General features: G+C 46.5%; 2 protein-coding genes across 2 annotated transcripts; both read left to right on the forward strand.

The window, feature by feature from the left end:
- The first annotated feature begins 1,830 nt into the window (after positions 1-1,830).
- On the forward strand, positions 1,831-4,266 carry LOC146196380 (uncharacterized). The gene is made up of 3 exons (XM_084598172.1): positions 1,831-1,930; positions 3,011-3,845; positions 4,157-4,266. Coding segments are annotated over exons 1-3 (840 nt in total). The 5' UTR covers positions 1,831-1,927; the 3' UTR covers positions 4,159-4,266.
- Positions 4,267-17,481: 13,215 nt separating this feature from the next.
- LOC146196381 (uncharacterized) lies at positions 17,482-19,892 on the forward strand. Its single transcript, XM_084598173.1, has 3 exons — positions 17,482-17,576; positions 18,638-19,472; positions 19,783-19,892. Coding segments are annotated over exons 1-3 (840 nt in total). The 5' UTR covers positions 17,482-17,573; the 3' UTR covers positions 19,785-19,892.
- Positions 19,893-20,797: the final 905 nt, after the last annotated feature.

The raw sequence follows: 20,797 nt of genomic DNA on the forward strand, positions 1-20,797 counted from the left end.
AACAAAACAGCGACAAATATCCAGCAAGCACACTTTTATTTGGGCTGTACAAGTTCTGTCTGAGCAGCCCTCATTTGCGCGCAGAAAGCAGGAAACGCCACAAATGAGCTAATGGTTAAAGGTCCAAACAGGAATCGAACTGAAGAGTAATATTTTTCAGTCATTTTGGAAGGAACAGAACCTGAACTGGGGAAAGTCGGAGAAACCACGCCCCGATCAGCTCGGGGCGCGTCTCCGACCCAAATGTTGCTGCAAGCTGATCTTCATTATTATTTTACATTTTTTATCACCGCTTGTAACCCGGTCTTCTCTCTTATATCCAAATCGCCATTCCATGCATACCACACTTAAAGGTAGTTTTTAGAAATTATCGCTTGCAAAACGATTAACATGCATTGCATCAATCTTCATTGGCGGGTTATCTTATCATGTCATCTCGAACTGAGGGGTCCACTGCAAAGCACAATAGCGCTATTCATATAGGAAGTTGTACTATTCGAATTGCACGTGAGAATTCCTGCGGCGCCTTGCGCAACAAAACATGGCTAAACCCTTAAGCCCAAAGTAATAGTATGTGCGCCTATAAACGCCTATCGGTTGTATTTTGTTAAGATATTTTGCATAATCCCTGTGTCATTTACGGTTGCACTTTTACTGATGGATCAGACCGTTGCTTTAACAGCCTTTAGAAAAAAAAATGATTCGAAATAAATGTCTTACCATTACTCACAAAGGTCCTTATCCGCAGACCAGCACGGTAGTCAACGAACAGACGCTACAAAGATTTCTTGTAATAGTATATAAATACAACAAACGTTTGTATGGTTTGTCCATCCTCTATGCGGCCGGCTCGTAGATTTACAGCTTTGCCTGCTACAAATGGTAACGCCCATTTCACATTGAAGTGCCCAAGCAACACGCCAGTGTTTAGTTGTTGTTTTAGGTCTTTGTATTTGCCCAGGTGATCGAAATTATTGAAGTCTTCCACTACGTCGCCTCTCATAGCCTGAGCCTCTTTGGGACGTTAAACCCCAAAACCTATAGCAATATATTTGTATTTGCTTTTGGGGTTCGGTTAATTAAAGCAATTTCAAGAATTAAATTTAGCTCGGCCTAGAAGAGCGACGGTTCTCTTGCTCTCGTCATTGGCATTTTGTGCAGCTCATGGTGAGCGTGAGTGTGGACCTTATAATTTTTGTTTTGTAAACTTTTCGTTGTCTATCTATTGTATGACTGCATCGTACAACATTAAAAGGTCAAATCGTGTCAGGCAATCTCTACGTAGAAGGAAATGCATTGACATCGGCGACAAATGCATCAAAAAACGTTATTTATTCCTATCTGATTTTGCTGACATTAAAATTTGTATTTCGTATTACATGCAATGAAGTTCGATTGAATGCACAAGCACTCCTTCTGAGTTTTGTCGAAAATGGAGAACAGGAACCTGAAAAGAAGATAACAGAAAGATTCAAGACGATCGTCAAAACTATATACCTTACAATGGTAAGGAAGTATTTGTCGAATTAAAAATAACGAAAACTAGTGGCAGAGCACGAAAAGCTAAATATTTGAACGATTAGCGTGAAAATGCGCAGTCCAAGAGTCATTAAGCATGCAATACACATGCAGCGCTTGATCTTAAAGCTGTCTTGCATGCGACGGAATTTTCAGTACTGAGATCCTCCTTCTTTCAGGCTTGCGTCCTTTTCAAGGTTAGCGCTTGGTATTCCGTTGCTGTTCAGAGTGCGTACACCTGCAACGGCGAGGAGTGGAAATAAAAGATAATCGAAATTCCTCCCATCTTTTCATTTCACTTTCCCGCAGCCACAAACTTGCGCAGAGCAGGATAGTCCACCAATTTGTATAAAAGGGCCAGCAGACTCAGCACAGTCAGCAGTCGGCTCAGCAGCAGCTCACAGTCACCATGGTAAGCAACTGCTTTCTCTTATTACTGATGATAAAAAGTGCGAAATGTGTTGGGATACAAGGTTTATTCAAACACTTAGCCTATGAGGGGTTTGCTGGCAAGGGAAGGCATATTCTTTACATAAGGTGCAGAATAGCATATTATATTTTGTTCATCCTGTGCTTTTACTAAAATGAAAGATTTCTGCTATGTTCGTTGCGGAAGATTCGTCAAGAGAACACGTGATGATAGTTTTATATTTCTGTGCCAAGAAATTTGTTTAAACATAATATTCTCCTTAACTCATCGGCGGGGCAGTTTACTGTACATAACAACTTTACAGTAGCATTTTGTGTCTAAAGTACTGCAATAAAACTAACGTACAGCTGGCATCAGCCGCCTTGTTTAGGAATTTAAAGGAGACCTTAGCAAACACTGAAATATAAAGAAGTTTCGCAAATCTGTGCTTTTGTGTTCCCTGCCACCAGGCCCCCGCCGAAAAAATTCCCTTAGAAACTTTGACTACAGTTTTCGCTTCAAATCATTCTCTAAAGCTTATCTAAATCACCATAATTATTTTTCATAGCAGAAGACTCGAAAAACGCTAAGCTATCCAGAGCTGCAGCTGTATCTATTCCTTCCGCTTTGAGCTGATAAAATGGCTCGAATAAAAGGCTGCACATATTGTTACGGTATAGCACCTCCACCCAGAACCCAGCACCTCCACCAAGTTGTTACGGTGAAATACCAAAGGGGTGTTTATTTACAGTGATATGGCAGTGGGACAAGGTGAAGCCTGCTAGCCCCCATGCACCAACGCTTTCTCCTCTTCTTCTCCCAGACCAGCACAATCTTTCCTCATCGTCAGTGGCGTGACAATATATTTTCCTAACTCTTGGTATACCCAAGGGTTGTCGATGATAAAAAAATAGTTCGATTGGGAAGAGACGGATAGTATTAGGCTGGTGCTGCTATAAAGACATTAATGTTGAGATCAAAAAGCTTAACACCATCAAACCTCAACTCTAGCACATAGACCTAGAGCAAATAATGTAAAGAAGCTGGCCGCAGAAAATAGGACCAGATCATTTTTTTTTTCAGCTCCGTGCTTGCGTCCTCCTGGTTCTCGCCACCAGCGCTCTCGCTGGCTACACCGGCCTTGGCTATGGTGGCCTCGGTTACGGCCTTGGTTACAGCGGCCTCGGCTACGGCCTTGGTTACAGCGGCCTCGGCTACGGCCTTGGCTATGGTGGTCTGGGCTACGGTCTTGGATATTCTGGCTTCGCTCCATCTGTGGCCACCGTTGCCCACGCCCCAGCTGTCGCCACTGTCGCCCACGCTGCCCCAGCTGTCACCACCGTCGCCCACGCTGCTCCAGCTGTCGCCAGCTACGCCGTTGCCCCAGCTGTGACTCGCGTTGCTGCCTACCACGCAGCCCCAGCCGTCACTTACGCTGCTGCCCCAGCCGTGACCAAGGTCGCCACCACCTACGCCGCTGCTCCAGCCGTGACCACCGTCGCCCACGCTGCCCCAGCTGTCGCCAGCTACGCTGTCGCCCCAGCTGTGACTCGCGTTGCCGCCTACCACGCTGCCCCAGCTGTCGCCACCTATGCTGCCGCTCCAGCTGTCGCCACCGTAGCTCACGCCGCTCCAGTGGCCGCCTACGCCGCTGCCCCAGCCTTCGCTGCCGTCCAGGCCGCCCCAGCTGTTGCCACCACCACCGTCCACCACGCCCCAGCTGTGGCCACCGTTGCCCACGCTGCCCCAGCTATCGCTTCTTACCACGCCGCCCCTGTCTACGGCTACGGTGTTGGCACCCTCGGCTATGGTGTTGGCCACTACGGATACGGTCATGGTCTCCTCGGCTACGGTCTGAACTACGGCTATGGTCTCGGTTCTCCATTCCACTACGGCGCTCTTCTCCGCAAGAAGAAGTGTGAGTATATCTGCCTATAATTTAATGCCCTAGATGTGATTGATACTCAATAAGAAACTTCAATGCGCATTAGGAACATTTTTCATGCAAATAACGAAGTTGTGGACTAATCCGGCAATTTAAATACCACATAACAATCTGACTGGTTAAGACGGCACGTCATTGCTTATTTAGAGACCTTCTTGAAGCGCACGATGCCTAGTGATTACTCCATGTATGGTGAGAATTTATTGCAGCAGTTTTCTGCACTGCCGCATTCGTCTTTGGGCTATGTGCCAAATATTGGCTTTTTATTTTTACTTCTCTTTCAGAGGTGTTCTTCCTGCAGCTGATTGGAATCACGAGCACCCAAGTCATTACAACCCATTGAGCCTCATGCGCAGTGAAGGTGTAAAAATAAAGTTTGTTTATACAACACCACATTTGTTGCTTTAAAAATTATTTTTCAGTATTTCACCAGCATTTTCCAGCCGTTCAGGACCTTCGATCGGACAATGCTATTTCCCCTTTACATAGGTGCACCGCTTAGTAACATCTTGATAATGAAAAAGATCATTTCTCCATGCGACAATTTACATCTCTATAACGGGCACTGATCCAAACCTCCTATCTCTAGCATAAACGACTGCTTCAATACATACAGCTCGCTTGTTTGTTCATTTTGTGTCGGAACTACAGGAATATCGACGATGGCAATTAGCATCTTTGTCAAGTCGGTGGATATTGGTAGGCCAGTGACTGCGTTTCTCACAGCTCTATACACTGCGTTTCTCTGCACGCTGAAAGCTATCGCCTATATAGCAAAGGATTGCAAGACAATACAAAGGATAAAGAAAATGCCTGACTCCAATTAGTAACAGTCAGAACAAAATTGCGCTGATGATGCAACACTTATGAAGGTACATTATGTAGGCATGCAGTAATTTGTTTTTTGTTTTTATTTTTTCTCAATACTGCAAGCAGCAGTGATGACATTCTTTTTCTTGCTGCTATCATTTCACGCCACTATAGCACGAACAATGTGTGACGATCCACCTCACCTGAGACTCGAGAGCTGCCCTTGGGTCTTTCCGAAGTTTTACCTGCTTCCGCGCAGGTCTGCAGCATGCACAGTCTCTCGTTTTAACGCATTAGAGGCAGGGTTCCTACCTCGAAAGAAACTCGCTGGATTTCCTGAAGCCTCCAAGAGTCACCGCCCCAGGTTGGAATGTTTCATTGTTGATATAGTAAATAGCGATAGCAAATCCCTTGCCGTCTTGAAGAAGAACGGAATGAGATGGCGAAGGTAGAGAATCGAGAGGGTTACAAACTGAACGCTCGATACCATTGTGTGAGCGCAGGATTCAGCTTCCTTATGATGCTTTCAGCGTGAACAGCTAAGCGGGTTGCTACGGCGCAAGGTAGAGGGTGAGGCGTGAAGTGATCGGAGAAGGCTACGGTAGGTTGAGCTGAGCGCGTTCACAGAATTCCAGTAATCCATTAAATTGGTCACGTGCGAACTTTCCCTTATTCCATGTAATGATATAGTACGGTTTCTGTGTGTGTTTCCTAATGAGACGCGAATAGAAAGTATCGGTTTGTTGTCAGGAATTCAAGAAGTGAAACACCGAGGCCAACCGCAACATTTTCGCTGTGTATCGTCAGCAAACCCATGGTAGATCGTGGCTATAGGTCAACACAAGTAAAACCTTGCCAGTGCAAAGTATGTCGACAAAGACGCCACGCATTTTCGGCCCACGGATGGAAGGCGTGCAGACCCTGTCTGGTCTCCCGCTTCGACTCTACAGGGGGACTCCGCTGACTTGCTCGGACTCTCCCGCCTCGAACATCACATGGTAGAGGAGGGAGACAGAACGGGCCAAGTGGACTTTGCCGCCAGCGAGAAGGACCCTTTGACATAATGTGTGTTTTGTAGGCTGTGCGAGCGAGTGTTAATGAAACAAAAGTACAATAAATCTATTCCTTTGTTTTGTTTAACAAATGTATCGACTACACTAGTAACAATAAACGCGCAATAAAGTACAAGTAAGGAATTGTGCTTGGCTCCCTGTTTCTTTGAGCGGAAAATCAAAGTACATGCGAAATATTTAGGTTATTCCCATGATCATCAGCCGGACTATATGCAGTGAAGGGCGAAGGCCTCAGCCACACTCCTATATTAACCCGGCTCTGTGCTAGCCACATGTACTTGACGCCTCCAAACGTCTTAACCTCATGCGCCCACCTAACTCTCTGTCGCCCCCTCCTACACTATCCTTCCCTTGGAATCCAATTTGTTACCCTTAGCAACAATTGGTTTTCCTCTCATGCACTACCCATCCTTCACATGCCCGTTTCTTGTTGAAATAAATTAGGATGTGAATACCTCTTGTTATTTCTCTGACTCAGTGATTCATATCGATAACCTTACACCTTTGTACCCTAGATCTCCGCGGTGCCCTCAACTTAAGCGTAGCCTTTTCTTTAGCCTTCACGTTTCAGCCCCGCAGGTTATTACAGGTAAGAAACTATTCTTAGATATTTCCTCACGAGGGATAGCGGTAATCCGCTATTCATAATCGGCAAGTACTTGCCAAATGCGCTCTATTCCACTCTTTTTTTTTTTGTCGTTATTTCCTTCTCGCCGTCTCGATCTGTGGCTACAATACTTGTCCTAAGTAGACTCATCCACATAGCACTTCCAGTGCTTCGCTAGCTACTCTGAACGTCTAGTTCTGTACAATAATATTTAGGTCTACATTCCGGCTTTTCCCTCCTAGGATAGCAATAATTGTTCGCGATTCGTTCCCAGAGTTACTTAGCAAGTCAATGTCATCAGCGAATCGCATTTTTGTGACGTATTCTCCGTGTACTCTTACCACTAACTGCTCGCAATCTAAATCGGATTAATTCTTCTAAGAAAGTTGTAAATAGTATTGGGGATGTCATGTCTTCTTGCTGTTGTGAATGGGGCTCCGGCCAAAGTTCGGAGCAGATTATCTAGCAGCTGAAGAATGAGACGCGTCTAGCTCGAGCCGGCGTGCGAATGCTGCAAAATGCGTTGAATCGGCGCGAACGGCGGGGGAGTGACGTATTGTTTCCGGCTTCGGCGATCCCCCTTCACGCCTTCCCTCCTTCGGGATAGAAACGAGCTGCCTTTCAGGTCCTAATTACCTTAGCACCAAGGTGGCGACAGCAGGGAACCCATCGTTGTGCTGAATGGGTCATAGGCACGCCACCGAGCAGCCTTGACAGTTGACCCCGCTCACCGAATTCTTCAAGAAGGTGGGTGACCTCCTTGAAATTACGCGGGAGAAATGAACGAAAGATGTGAGAGGTGGTTCGTGCACCACTCTCGGAAGTGGGTGACACCTCCAGTGATCTATTGTGCCCCAGTGATTGGACTTCACCGACTGAATATCGTTTCCCCAGCTAGGGAAGTGGGAATAACCCACCGTATTTAGGCGTCTCCACCGAGAGCTCCGTTTTCCTGTCTTGACCCGTAAATAGGCATCATGTAAAACGTTCCATAAAACGCCTTTCTTTGCGTCTCCTCCCTGGCTGCTTCTGCTCCTTCACCCCGGCTCCTTATAGTTCGACGGCGGTGAAGCTTGGGCTACCGTACCCGGGCTACATCAACTGGATGACAGTTAAGGGATCGTTCACGCTTGTTCCTGCCATCGGCAATATGGTGAGCGCTTGACTTTCTTTTATAATCTGCCAGGTTTGATAACTTAGCGATTTTGTCAAAACCAGTAGACATTGTTTTTGCGTAGCGTGCGTGGCGAAGCGGTTATCACGCTACAATTTGGGAAAGTCCTCGTTCGAAAGTGGCCAGGGATTTGAGGAAATTAGAGGAAGCAGAGTTGATTTTGCTGTGTGAAGCGTTGGGCATTGAAGTCGGGGAACGCCTTAGAGAGCCGCAACTTGTGAGGGCCATACGGGATTGTGGAGCTGAGGAGGATGAAATTTCTGAGACCTGGGATTTAATACAGAAGTTGACGGTTGCTGCGGAAGAGTTCCTCAGGATTAAGAGAGCAAAGAAAGAAAACTAGACCTTAAAAGATTGGATTTACTAATCGCAGAGATAAAGCGTACCGGAAGTAATGCTACTAGTTATCAGGCAAGCTCGGTAGACGCAAAAATTGAAATCAGAGATCAGCAACTGCAACGAGGAGGATCGGAGCAAGAGTGCGTTCCATTCGAATTAAAGGTGGGTAGGCATAGTCAGGTGCCGTTTAATGCAAATGAGGAAGCCAAGACTGGCACGAGAAACGCGTCGGCTAATTCCCAACTTGGAGAGAGATTTGCAGCAGGTAGCACAGAGAAAGAAACGACAAAGGAGAGGGATTTTAAAGCTAGGAAACCAATCGTCTGTTTCCGTTGCCAAAAGCCTGGCCATATAGCGAGCGATTGCCATAAGCCAGGAATTAGCTTTTCGTCTCAGTCTAATGGCGACAAGTCGCGAGTTATGCAGCCTTTTCAGGGAGAGCAAGTGATAAAACGAAAACCGCGTAAAGTTCTCTGTAACTCAGCTGCTGGAAAGGATGTTTTCGCCAATAGACGTTTGGCTTGCGGAGGTACCAGGCGAACGTGCCTGTGAAAGGCTGCTTTATATATAGGTAAGGGGAGTAGCGTATGTTTGCCCAATACCTGCGACGAGATCGAGGAGGCATTTAGAGTTCTTCAGACAGAGGCAGCTGTCTCGAAAAACGTGCCCGAACATTATCCGCACGGGTTTAATCACTCGGATAAGCGGCTTAAAAAAATGACCTTTGTTTTAGAGACAACGCTGTTCCGGATCTCACCCCCTTGCGGCCTCAGGATAGCGCAGTGCAAGCAAGGCGCGGGAATGAAGAGGGCAGATAGGAGGCTGAAAGCGCAGGGGACTTTCATAGTTACCAGAAAGCGGGAGAGGTGACCAAAATTGACCCTGCGAGGGAGGCTGGTAGCTTAAACTGTGAGAGCTCTGTTAGAAATAGTGACGCGCCAGTGGAAATTACAGAAGAGCGGCATCACATAGCGAAGGCCATACGGGAAAGTTTCAAAACCGAGAACAAAGCTCAGGTCGCTTTTAAAGCCGAGTTGAAACCCGAGAGGCTACGTAAGCGAAAGAAATCGGCACCTTTGGGTTGCTTAAGCGTCGCGTTGGAACACGGGGCATTCGCAGATCAGCCTGTTCAGGACCCCTCAGCATGTCGAGTATGTGTTCCTCAAACATGAGACACGCAGGTAGCTGTCCTTTATCGGATGACATGTGTCGTTCTTGGGAGGGTGCTTGGCTGTCGCGCGAAAGGACCGCAGGATAAGCGCGCGAAGCAGGTATCAAAGCCAGCTACGGTGCTGGCACAGTCAGGCTGTACAGGTTTTGTAGAACTAAATGTTCAAAGAAAAGGTCTACTTGCTTGTCAGGACATCACAGTAGTCTAATGAGAGGTGACACGAGTAGGCTGCAAAAAAGGGCGCTTAGCTGTTGCGTGAAAAAAAAGAAAGCTAAACGCGCGCAGTGGAGGCTAAAGCTAAATTTGGGGCTAGCAAAGTGAGGCCGTAGGCGCTTTTACATATGTAAATGTTGGAGGCCCCTGGGCACTTCAAGCATGTCTTCTTCTAAAATGGGACACTCAGGTCGTTGTCCTTTGAGAGGAAACTTGCGTCGCTTCCTACGGAGGGTGCGTAGCCGCCGCATGAAGGCGCAGAAGCAAAGTGCGCGCAGTGTCGACGGAAATCACCCACGGCACCATCAGCGTCAGGCCGTGGAGGCTTTTGCAGATCTAAAAGTACAAGGCTTCTTGATACTTTGAATATTGACTGTACCTCGAGACACTCAAGTCGTTGCCTCTTGGCGGGTTACAATGTCGCTGGATACGCAGGGCAGGCGGAGCTCGTGTAAGGGGAGCCCGAGTGAAGTGCGCGAAGCGAAGGCTAAAGTCAAACGCGGCACGATCGAAGTGCGGCCGCTATGTCTTTAGCACAAGAGGTACAAGGCCCTTAATTTCATTGAGCATGGCTACCTGTACCTCGAGACACTGAGGTCGTTGTCTCTTGGCAGGTTGCAGGTATCGCTTGGTACGCAGGGCAGGCAGAGCTGCCGTGAAAGGAACCCAAGCGAAATGCTAGCAGCCAAGTTTAAGGTCAAATGCGGCACGATCGAAGTCTGGCCGCAAAGTCTTTAGAAGAACAAAACGTGCAGCGCCCCTTTTATTTGGAAAATATCTACCTTTACATCGAAACACCCAGGTAGTCGTTCCGGGAGGGGTGACAGGTGCGACAGGCTGGGAAGGGACCATAACTGTCGCGTGAAAGGAAAACAGGCTAAGCGCGCACAGAGGTCGAAGCCAGTTACGTCACCGCCAAAGGCAGACCGTTGATGGTTTTGTAAATCTAAATGCTCTAGGCCCTCCTGTCACTCGAGACAGTGCAGTAGTGGTCTATTGAGTGGTAAGAGGAGTAGCTTGCTACGGTAGGTGCGTCGCGGCCGCGTAAAAATGCACTTCAAAGTGCACGGCACTATGAGGAGGACGCAACATGCAAATGGGATCCAAGACGGGAGGATCAACAAGCAACGCGTTCGCAGTCGCTCGTCCTTATATCGCGTACGGCCTTGCAAGCGCAGGCTACTCTTCGGAAACGTACAGGTCCGACGCGGAAAAGGTCTCGTTAGTGAGCTGACGCGTTCAAGGTTTTCTCAGATCTCGGCTTCTAGTTCCGCAGTAGGATCGCGGCCGCCAAGGGCACGACTGAAGCATTGACTTGAGAGGGGTGAATGGAATCGGGGAAAAAGGTCATCCCCGGCTAATCAGGCGTTTCGAGAGTTCCTGACTACTCACCTTTCTGTGCAGCAGAAAACAAAAACGATTGAATGCGGTGTGTGGGTCGTCTCCACTTAACTGGTTGACAATGGAGGGGGATCACCTCCATAATGTTCGTGAACAAGCAAGCAGTACGCCCAAAAAGGAAGGTGCTTATCTCGTTTCCGCAATTCGAAAATTGCATAGTTGTGTGCAGCGTCGTACTCGCTTGCAGAAATAGCCTTTGTTCATTTACCTGCCATCGTAACATGCATGTATGATTTGAGACTAGCTTTGCAGGAGTTCGCATCTGGAACGCGCTAAATAAAAGGGCGTGATAGTGACAACTCTGGTGGCCTCAGACAAAGTTGCCGTGGACAATGCACCCTTGTTTGGCATTAGTCTTTTTTCTTTTACCCTTTGATCACCAGCAGCTCCACCTTGAAGATATGTTTCGCGCAGGAAGTGTCTTGCAACGATATATTTTATGTTACGATATGAGTCGAAATCCTAGTTAGCGTATTCGCTTTCGATATGAAATAGCTCTGTGGTTTCTTCTTTTCTCTAACATGCTTTCTTCGGAAAATGACTTGAAATTATCGGAGGAAATTTGGTGTGTTTATTATTTTTTTCTGTAAAGGCAATCTTGGCTAGAAAGCAACATGGCAGATTTCAAAGTTGGTTTTGCGCTCACCATTTGCTGTGTTTTGGACCTCGCGTGACCGAGACTGCTAACGCTGCCCTAAGGGGAAGTATGAAGCCACCAGCCAATGTGGCTCGTGGCTGCACCGACCAGCCTTCAAGTCTCTTCGGGGAGGAACGTAGGCTGAAACCCTACGAGGCATCTTCGGATGGTGGACGTGCTCTTGTGAATGCGGCTCGGGCCGAAGTTTGTAGCAGATTATCCAGCAGCTGAAGACCGTTACAGGTCTTGCGGGCGCCGGCGTGCGCGCGCTGCCACATGCGTTTAAGCGGCGGCGACGGCGGAGGAGTGACGCTTTGTTTCCGGTTGCGGCGACAAACCCTTCCCGTCTCATCTCCTTCGGGACCGAAACGAGCTGCCTTTCAGGTCTTAATCCCTTTGACGCCATGGTGGCGACAGCTGGGAACCCATCGTCGTGCTGAATGGGCCAGAGGCGCTTCACCTAGCAGCCTTTAAGGTTGACCCCGTTCGCCAAATTCTTGAAGAAGGCGGGTGACCTCCTTGGAATTACGCGGGGGAAATGGCCGCCGCGAGCGGGCGACTTCGCTGGATGTTTTGGCTTGGTGCAGAATCTCCATCGCCCGCGTAAGATCGTCATCGACATCGGAAGGGTTTGCCCTCGCCACTGAAAGATGTGAGATAAGGTTCGAGCACCACCCTCGGCAGTGGGCGACACTTCCTGTGATCTCTTGTGCCCCAGTGATTGGACATCCCCGATTGAACATTGTTTGCCCAGCTAGGGAAGTGAGGATAACCCACCATATTTAGGCGGAGCAAATTGTCTTCCCCGCGAGCTTCGTTTTTCTCTCTTGACCTGTAAATAAGCATCATATAAAAATCTGCGTAAAAAGCTTTTCTTTGCCATTTTCTCCCTGGCTGCTTCTGCTCCTTCATCCCAGCTCTTCATAGTTAGAGGGCGGTGCAGCCTGGGCCCCTGAACCCCGTCTACATCATTGCCTAACAACGTCTTCTTTTATCGGCATTTATTGCATTCTTAATGGAGAAATATTGTTGCTGCACAGCCACTATAGATATATTCCAGTACATTCACGTGAGGCTAATCTACGCCTTGAATTCATGCCTGCATCACTACCGAGGTCTCTAATCAGTCAAATGTTTTTTTAGTAATCAATGTATTCTTTGTGTAGGAGCTGCTTATATTCGGAGCATTTTTTTGTCAAATGATGGATAGTATGTATTTTACAGATAGCAGTGTACCCTTTCAGAAAACATGCTTCATGTTTTCGTTGATTGAAGTCTAAGGTCGGCCTGATTTGTTTAGCGATTACCATTGCAAATAGCTTGTACGTAACTGATGGCAAGCTGCTTGGTCTGTAAATATTGAAGTCCTTAGCGCATCCTTTCTCATAAATTAAGATGTTGTTAGCGTTCTTCCATGGTTCAGGTACCCTCAATATAAACCGAGATTTCTTATACACGGTTGCCAGTTTTGCTTTTCTAGCAGGATATCCCTCCTTTCCTTCAAGAAATCTGCAGTTACCTGATCCTCCCCAGCGGCTCCCCTTCTCACATCTTTTTATACATTATTGACCTCATCCTTCGTTACTGACGGAATGTCTGCTTGTTGTTGTGTACTGTCCATCGCATTATTATCTTGACTACTTCGCTGACTGTTAGAGTCAGCATAGACCTCCTCGGCTACTTTGCCTATCTGGACCAGATTAGCGATGATACTGCCCACCTTGTACCTTAGAGCATAATTTGATTTGTGCGTTGGAACTAATTATCTATTCACAGTTATAAAGCTACCACGGCTTTTTGCATCATGCTCGATGTTCTCTTTAATATAGATAGTTATATATCGGTGCTGCCCATATGCTTAACTTTTTATAACATCGCTGGTTATAACGGAACTACGCATCGTCCTCGTGTCTCTTACTAAGGAGATCGTTGTTCTCATAATCTATTAGGGGAGTTGGATAACTATTCTGGAGGGAAAGTGTAAAGTATTTCTCAGTGTGGCACACGGGGGAGCTTTGCAACCGCCGCCTCAGGGCACAGGATCCTGAACTGCGCCTCCGCCTTCCCCATCAGAATGCTCGTCGGGAAGCAACGTTGCAGTCCGGTTTGTGGTTCGATGTTGCGTTTACCAACAAGCATGCTTTCAAGAATGGAACGGCCGGTCGCCCAGCCTTTGGAAATTGTGGCTGTGAAGTGGCAATCGAGCATCTCTTACGTGAATACCCTGCATTTGTGAGTGAAATACATAAGCTCGGTTGTGCCCTAGACAACCTCGATCCTCGGCCTCTAACGGTAGATAAGATCCTTGGTCGGTGGTCACGGCAGTCGACTGCCTTTAAGACATACAGGGCACTGTTTCGTTTTCTAACAGCCACCAGCTTGTGTGAAAAACTCTGACTGTGCTCCACATCCCTTTTCTCTTACCCTTTTTATTCCACCTTATCCCTTTTCCCCAGTGTAGAGTAGCCAAACGGAGGCCTTTTTGGTTAACATCCCTGCTTTCCATCCTCATCCCTATATATACCTGTCTGTTTCTCAGTCAGTCAGTCAGTCAGTCAGTCTGTCTGTCTGTCTGTCTGTCTGTCTGTCTGTCTGTCTGTCTGTCTGTCTGTCTGTCTGTCTGTCTGTCTGTCTGCCTGTCTGTCTGTCTGTCTGTCTGTCTGTCTGTCTGTCTGTCTGTCTGTCTGTCTGTCTGTCTGTCTGTCTGTCTGTCTGTCTGTCTGTCTGTCTGTCTGTCTGTCTGTCTGTCTGTCTGTCTGTCTGTCTGTCTGTCTGTCTGTCTGTCTGTCTGTCTGTCTGTCTGTCTGTCTGTCTGTCTGTCTGTCTGTCTGTCTGTCTGTCTGTCTGTCTGTCTGTCTGTCTGTCTGTCTGTCTGTCTGTCTGTCTGTCTGTCTGTCTGTCTGTCTGTCTGTCTGTCTGTCTGTCTGTCTGTCTGTCTGTCTGTCTGTCTGTCTGTCTATCTATCTATCTATCTATCTATCTATCTATCTATCTATCTATCTATCTATCTATCTATCTATCTATCTATCTATCTATCTATCTATCTATCTATCTATCTATCTATCTATCTATCTAGTTTGTTGTATTTGTTTCATTTAACTCTACATTGATGTTGTTGTAGAGAAAGCGTTTTGTGTTTTATTTTGAGTATTATGCGTTTCTACGGTTTGAGGGCAGGTGCTGCTTTTGCCCTGTGGCACGTTATTTATCCCGATATAAAACGTGGGGTGAAAGAGAAGTTATTTAAGGAGTTCATCCCAAAAGCATTGCACGCGAGGCCGCACTATGTCAGAGGTGGGTCTTATACGTATCGGTTCGTTTTGCCACGACCCTCCTGCAAGTAGGTGGATGCTGGAACAACTAGGCGATTGCTATGCCTTAGTTTAGCGTCGATGTCACCGAAAATTTTCAGTTCTAGCGCCTTTATGCTTCAAAAAAGAGCGTAGCATAGCTACGGGATAAGAAAAAGCGAAAATACGATAGGAACCACGTATACAAACATATTTTAGGCACTCAAAATCAGCGCAAAATGTATCCACAATTTAGGCACATGTGAAAGACACAGTTTCTTTACTAATTAATTTATTTCCATATAGTAGGAAAAAGAAGCATACACTTAGAACGCAGTATACGTAACTGGCGACCTCATCTGTTTGCTCTTTTGTTTTTCGTTACAAAAACCAAATTGAATAACTACAAGGTGTCATCAATATCCTGCGTATGACGTATTTAAAATAATAATAAACATATATGCATGATGACGTTACATAAAAATCCGACTGCGCTTTTTAGCTTCTTTAAAGCATCATCATCATCATCGCCTGATTCTACCCACTGCAGTGCGAAGGCCTCTCCATATTTCTCCACTTAACCCGGTTCTTTAAAGAAATATTTTTGAAACAAATACCTCAACTGGGCTATTGAAACTTATCTAGGTTGTTTCTCAAAACTACTATCAGTCTGGCAAAGTATTTAAACGCATCACCTCACCGATATGAAGTTTAAAGACCGAGTTTATTCTGTTTTCCTCAGCCTACAAACCACGGGAATTGTAGCATGCCTGTAACTTGGCTCTCAGAGCCGGCTCCACTCAGCTGGTTTGGCCACACCTGTCAGCGGGGAAAACAATACAGCGACAAATAGCCAGCACGCACACTTTTATTTGGACTGTACAAGTTCTGTCTGAGCAGCCGTCATTTGCGCTCAGAAAGCAGGAAACGCCACAAAATGGGCTAATGGTTAAAGGTCCAAACAGGAATTGAACTGAAGAGTAATATTTTAAAGTCATTTTGGAAGGAACTGAGCCTGAACTGGGAAAAATCGGAGAAAACGCGTTCCGATCAGCTCGGGGCACGTCTCCGACCCAAATATTGCTGCAAGCTGATCTTCATTATTATTTTACATTTATTATCACCGCTTGTAACGCGGTCTTCTCTATTATATCCAAATCGCCATTCCATGTATACTTTTAGAAGTAGTTTTTAGAAATTATCGCTTGCAAACATTCATTGCATCAATCTTCATTGCCGGGTTATCTTACCATCTCGAGCTGAGGGGCCCACTGCAAAGCGCAATAGCGCCATTCATATAGGCAGTTGTACTATTCGAATTGCACGTGAGAATTCCTGTGGTGACTTGCTCAACAACGCATGGCTCAACCCTTAAGCCCAAAGTAATAGTATTTGAGCCTATGAACGCTTATCAGTTGTATTTTGTTACAATATATTGCATAATGCCTGTGTTATTTCCCGTTGCACATTTACTGATGGAACAGACCGATGCTTTAACAGCCTTTAGAAAAAAATTGATTCGAAGTAAATATCTTCCCAATACTCACAAAGGTCGTAATCCGCAGACCAGAACAGTAGTCGCCCCCCCTCCCCCCTCCCCCCCCCCCCCGGGGTGGCGCAGTGGTTACGGCGCTCGACTACTGTTCCCAAGGACGCGGGATCGAATTCGATGGAGTCGAAAAGCAAGGCGCCCGTGTGCTGTGCGATGTCAGTGCGCGTTAAAGAACCCCAGGTGGTCGAAATTGCCGGAGTCCTCCACTACGGCGTCTCTCATACTCTGAGTTGCTTTGGGACGTTAAACCCCACCAACCAACCAGAACGGTAGTCTACGAACAGACGCTACAAAGATTTCTTGTATTACTATTGAAATACAACAAACGTTTGTATGATTTGTAAATGCTCTATGCGGCCGGCTTGTGGACTTAGAGCTTTGCCTGCTACTAATGGTAACGTCCATTTCACATCGAATTGTCCAAGCAACGCGCGAGTGTTTAGTTGTTGTTTCAGATCTTTGCATTTCCCCAGGTGATCAAAATTATTGGCCTTCCACTACGTCGCCTCTCATAGCCTGAGCCTCTTCTGGACGTTAAACCCCCAAACCTATAACAATATCTTTGTATTTGCCTTCGTGGTTCGTTAAAATAAAGCAATTCAAGACTTAAATTCAGCTCGGCCTAGAAGAGCGACGGTTCTCTTGCTCTCGCCATTGCCATTTTCTGCAGTTCAATTTGAGCGTGAGGGTGGAACTTATAATTTTTGTTTTATAAACTTTTCGCTATCTATTCTATGACTGCCATCGTACAACATGAAAACGTCAAATCGTATTAGGAAATCTCTACGTAGAATTATATGCATTGACATCGGCGACGAATGCATCAAAAAACCTTATTTATGTATATATCATTTTGCTGGTATTAAAATTTGTTATTTCGTATTATATGCAATAAAGTTCGATTGAATGCCCCACCACTCCTTCTGATTTCTGTCGAAAATGGAGAACGAGGCCCTGAAAAGAAGATAACAGAAAGATTCAAGACGATCGTCAAAACTATTTACCTTATAATGGTAAGGAAGTATTTGTAGAATTCAAAATAACGAAAACTGGTGGCAGCGCACGAAAAGCTAAATATTTCAACTATTAGTGTTAAAATGCGTAGTCCAAGAATCATTAAGCATGCAATACACATGCAGCGCTTGATCTAGAAGCTGTCTTGCATGCGAGGGAATTTTCAGTACTGAGATCCTCCTTCTTTCAGGCTTGCGTCCTTTTCAAGGTTAGCGCTTGGTATTCCGTTGCTGTTCAGAGTGCGTGCACCTGCAACGGCGAGGAGTGGAAATAAAAGATAATCGAAATTCCTCCCATCTTTTCAATCCACTTTCCCGCAGCCACAAACTTGCGCAGAGCAGGATAGTCCACCAATTTGTATAAAAGGGCCAGCAGACTAAGCACAGACAGCAGTCGGCTCAACAGCAGCTCACAGTCACCATGGTAAGCAACTGCTTTCTCTTAGTACTGATGATAAAAAAGAGCGAAATGGTTGGGATACAAGATTTAGCCCAAGAGGGGTTTTCTGGCAAGTGAAGGTATATTCTTTACAGATGGTGCAGAATAGCATATTATATTTATTTCATCCTGTGCTTTTACTAATATGTAACATTTTTGCTATATTCGTTGTGGAAGATTTGTCAAGAGAACACGTGAAAATGGCTTTATATATCTGTGCCAAGAAGTTTGTTTAAACATATTTTCTCCTTAACTCATCGGCGGGGCAGTTTGCTGTACATAACAACTTTACAGTAGCATTTTGTGTCTAAAGTACCGCAATAAAACTGACGTACAGCTGGCATCAGCCGCCTTGTTTAGGAATTTAAAGGAGACCTTGGCAAATACTGAAATATAAAGAATTTTCGCAAATCTGTGCTTTTGTGTTCCCTGCCACCAGACCCCCGCCGAAACAATTTCCCTTAGAAACTTTGACTAGAGGTTTCGCTTCAAATCAATCCGTAAAACTTATCTAAATCACAATAATCATATTTCATAGTAGAAGACTCGAAAAACGCTACGCTATCCAGAGCTGCAACTGTCTCTATTCCTTCCGCTTTGAGCTGATAAACTGGCTCGAAGAAAAGGCTACACATATTCTTACGGTATAGCACCTCCACCCAGAACCCAGCACCTCCACCAAGTTGTTACGGTGAAATAGCAAAGGGGTGTTGATTTACAGTGATATGGCAGTGGGACAAGGTGAAGCCTACTGCCCCCCGGCACCAACGCTTTCTCCTCTTCTTCTCCCAGACCAGCACAATCTTTCCTCGTCTTCGGTGGCGTGACAATATATTTTCCTAACTCTTATGCGTAGGGTTGTCGATGAAACAAAATGATTCTATTGGGAAGAGACGGATAGTATTAGGCTGGGGCTGCTATAAAGACAATAATGTTGAGATCAAAAAGCTTAACAACATCAAACCTCAAATCTAGCACATAGACCTGGAGCAAATAATGTAATGAAGCTGGCTGCAGAAAATAGGACCAAATCATTTTTTTTTCAGCTCCGTGCTTGCGTCTTCCTGGCTCTCGCCACCAGCGCTCTCGCTGGCTACACCAGCCTTGGCTATGGTGGCCTCGGTTACGGCCTTGGTTACAGCGGCCTCGGCTACGGCCTTGGTTACAGCGGCCTCGGCTACGGCCTTGGCTATGGTGGTCTGGGCTACGGCCTTGGATACTCTGGCTTCGCTCCATCTGTGGCCACCGTTGCCCACGCCCCAGCTGTCGCCACTGTCGCCCACGCTGCCCCAGCTGTCACCACCGTCGCCCACGCTGCTCCAGCTGTCGCCAGCTACGCCGTTGCCCCAGCTGTGACTCGCGTTGCTGCCTACCACGCTGCCCCAGCCGTCACTTACGCTGCTGCCCCAGCCGTGACCAAGGTCGCCACCACCTACGCCGCTGCTCCAGCCGTGACCACCGTCGCCCACGCTGCCCCAGCTGTCGCCAGCTACGCTGTCGCCCCAGCTGTGACTCGCGTTGCCGCCTACCACGCTGCCCCAGCTGTCGCCACCTATGCTGCCGCTCCAGCTGTCGCCACCGTAGCTCACGCCGCTCCAGTGGCCGCCTACGCCGCTGCCCCAGCCTTCGCTGCCGTCCAGGCCGCCCCAGCTGTTGCCACCACCACCGTCCACCACGCCCCAGCTGTGGCCACCGTTGCCCACGCTGCCCCAGCTATCGCTTCTTACCACGCCACCCCAGTCTACGGCTACGGTGTTGGCACCCTCGGCTATGGTGTTGGCCACTACGGATACGGTCATGGTCTCCTCGGCTACGGTCTGAACTACGGCTATGGTCTCGGTTCTCCATTCCACTACGGCGCTCTTCTCCGCAAGAAGAAGTGTGAGTACATCTGCATATAATTTTATATTTAGAAGTGATTGCTACTGAATACGAAACTTCACTGCTCATTAGGAACACTGATCATGCAGATAACGAAGTTGTAGACTAATCCGGCAATTTAAATACCACATAACAATCTGACTGGTTAAGACTACACGTCATTGCTTATTTAGAGACCTTCTTGAAGCACACGACGCCTAGTAATTACTCCATGTATGGTGAGAATTTATTGCAGCTGTTTTATGCACTGCCGAATTCGTCTTTGGGCTATGTGCCAAATATTGGCTTTTTATTTTTACTTCTTTTTCAGAGGTGTTCTTTCTGCAGCTGATTGGAATCACGAGCACCCAAGTCATTATAACCCGTTGAGCCTCATGCGCAATGAAGGTGTAAAAATAAAGTTTGTTTATACAACACCACATTTGTTGCTTTAAAAATTATTTTTCAGTATTTCACCAGTATTTTCCAGCCGTTCAGGACCTTCGTTCGGACAAGGCTATTTCACCTTTCCATAGGTGCACCGCTTAGTGACAACTTGATAATGAAAAAGATCATTTCTCCATGCGACAATTTACATCTTTATAACGGGCACTGATCCAAACCTCCAATCTCAAGCATACAGCTCGCTTGTTCGTTCATATTCCGATATTCCTGTAGTGCCGGAACTACAGGAAAATCGACGATGGCAATTACCATCTTTGTCAAGTCGGTGGATATTGGTAGGCCAGTGACTGCGTTTCGCACAGCTCTATACACTGCGTTTCTCTGCTCGCTGAAAGTTATCGCCTATATAACAAAGGATTGCAAGACAAGACAAAGGATAAAGAAAATGCCCGACTCCAATTAGTAACAGTCAGAACAAAATTGCGCTGATGATGCAACACTTATGAAGATACATTATGTAGGCATGCAGTAATTTGTTTTTTTGTTTTTATTTTTTTTCTCAATACTGTTAGCAGCAGTGATGACGTTGTTTCTCTTGCTGTTCTCATTTCGCGCCACTCCAGCACGAACAATGTGTGACGATCCACCTCACCTGAGACTCTAGAGCTGCCCTTGGATCTTTCCGATGTTTTACCTGCATCCGCGCAGGTCCGCAGCATGCACAATCTCTCGTTTGAACGCATTAGAGGCAGGGTTCCTACCTCGAAAGAAACTCGCCGGATTTCCTGAAGCCTCCAAGAGTCACCGCACCAGGTTGGAATGTTTCAATGTTGATATAGGAAATAGCGATAGCAAATCCCTTGCCGTCTTGAAGAAGAACGGTATGAGATGGCGAAGGTAGAGAATCGAGAGGGTTATAAACTAAACGCTCGATACCATTG

Source organism: Amblyomma maculatum, chromosome 3 (assembly GCF_055883805.1).
Source record: "Amblyomma maculatum isolate TAMU_Amacu chromosome 3, ASM5588380v1, whole genome shotgun sequence".
In the NCBI taxonomy this organism is placed as follows: Eukaryota; Metazoa; Arthropoda; class Arachnida; order Ixodida; family Ixodidae; genus Amblyomma; species Amblyomma maculatum.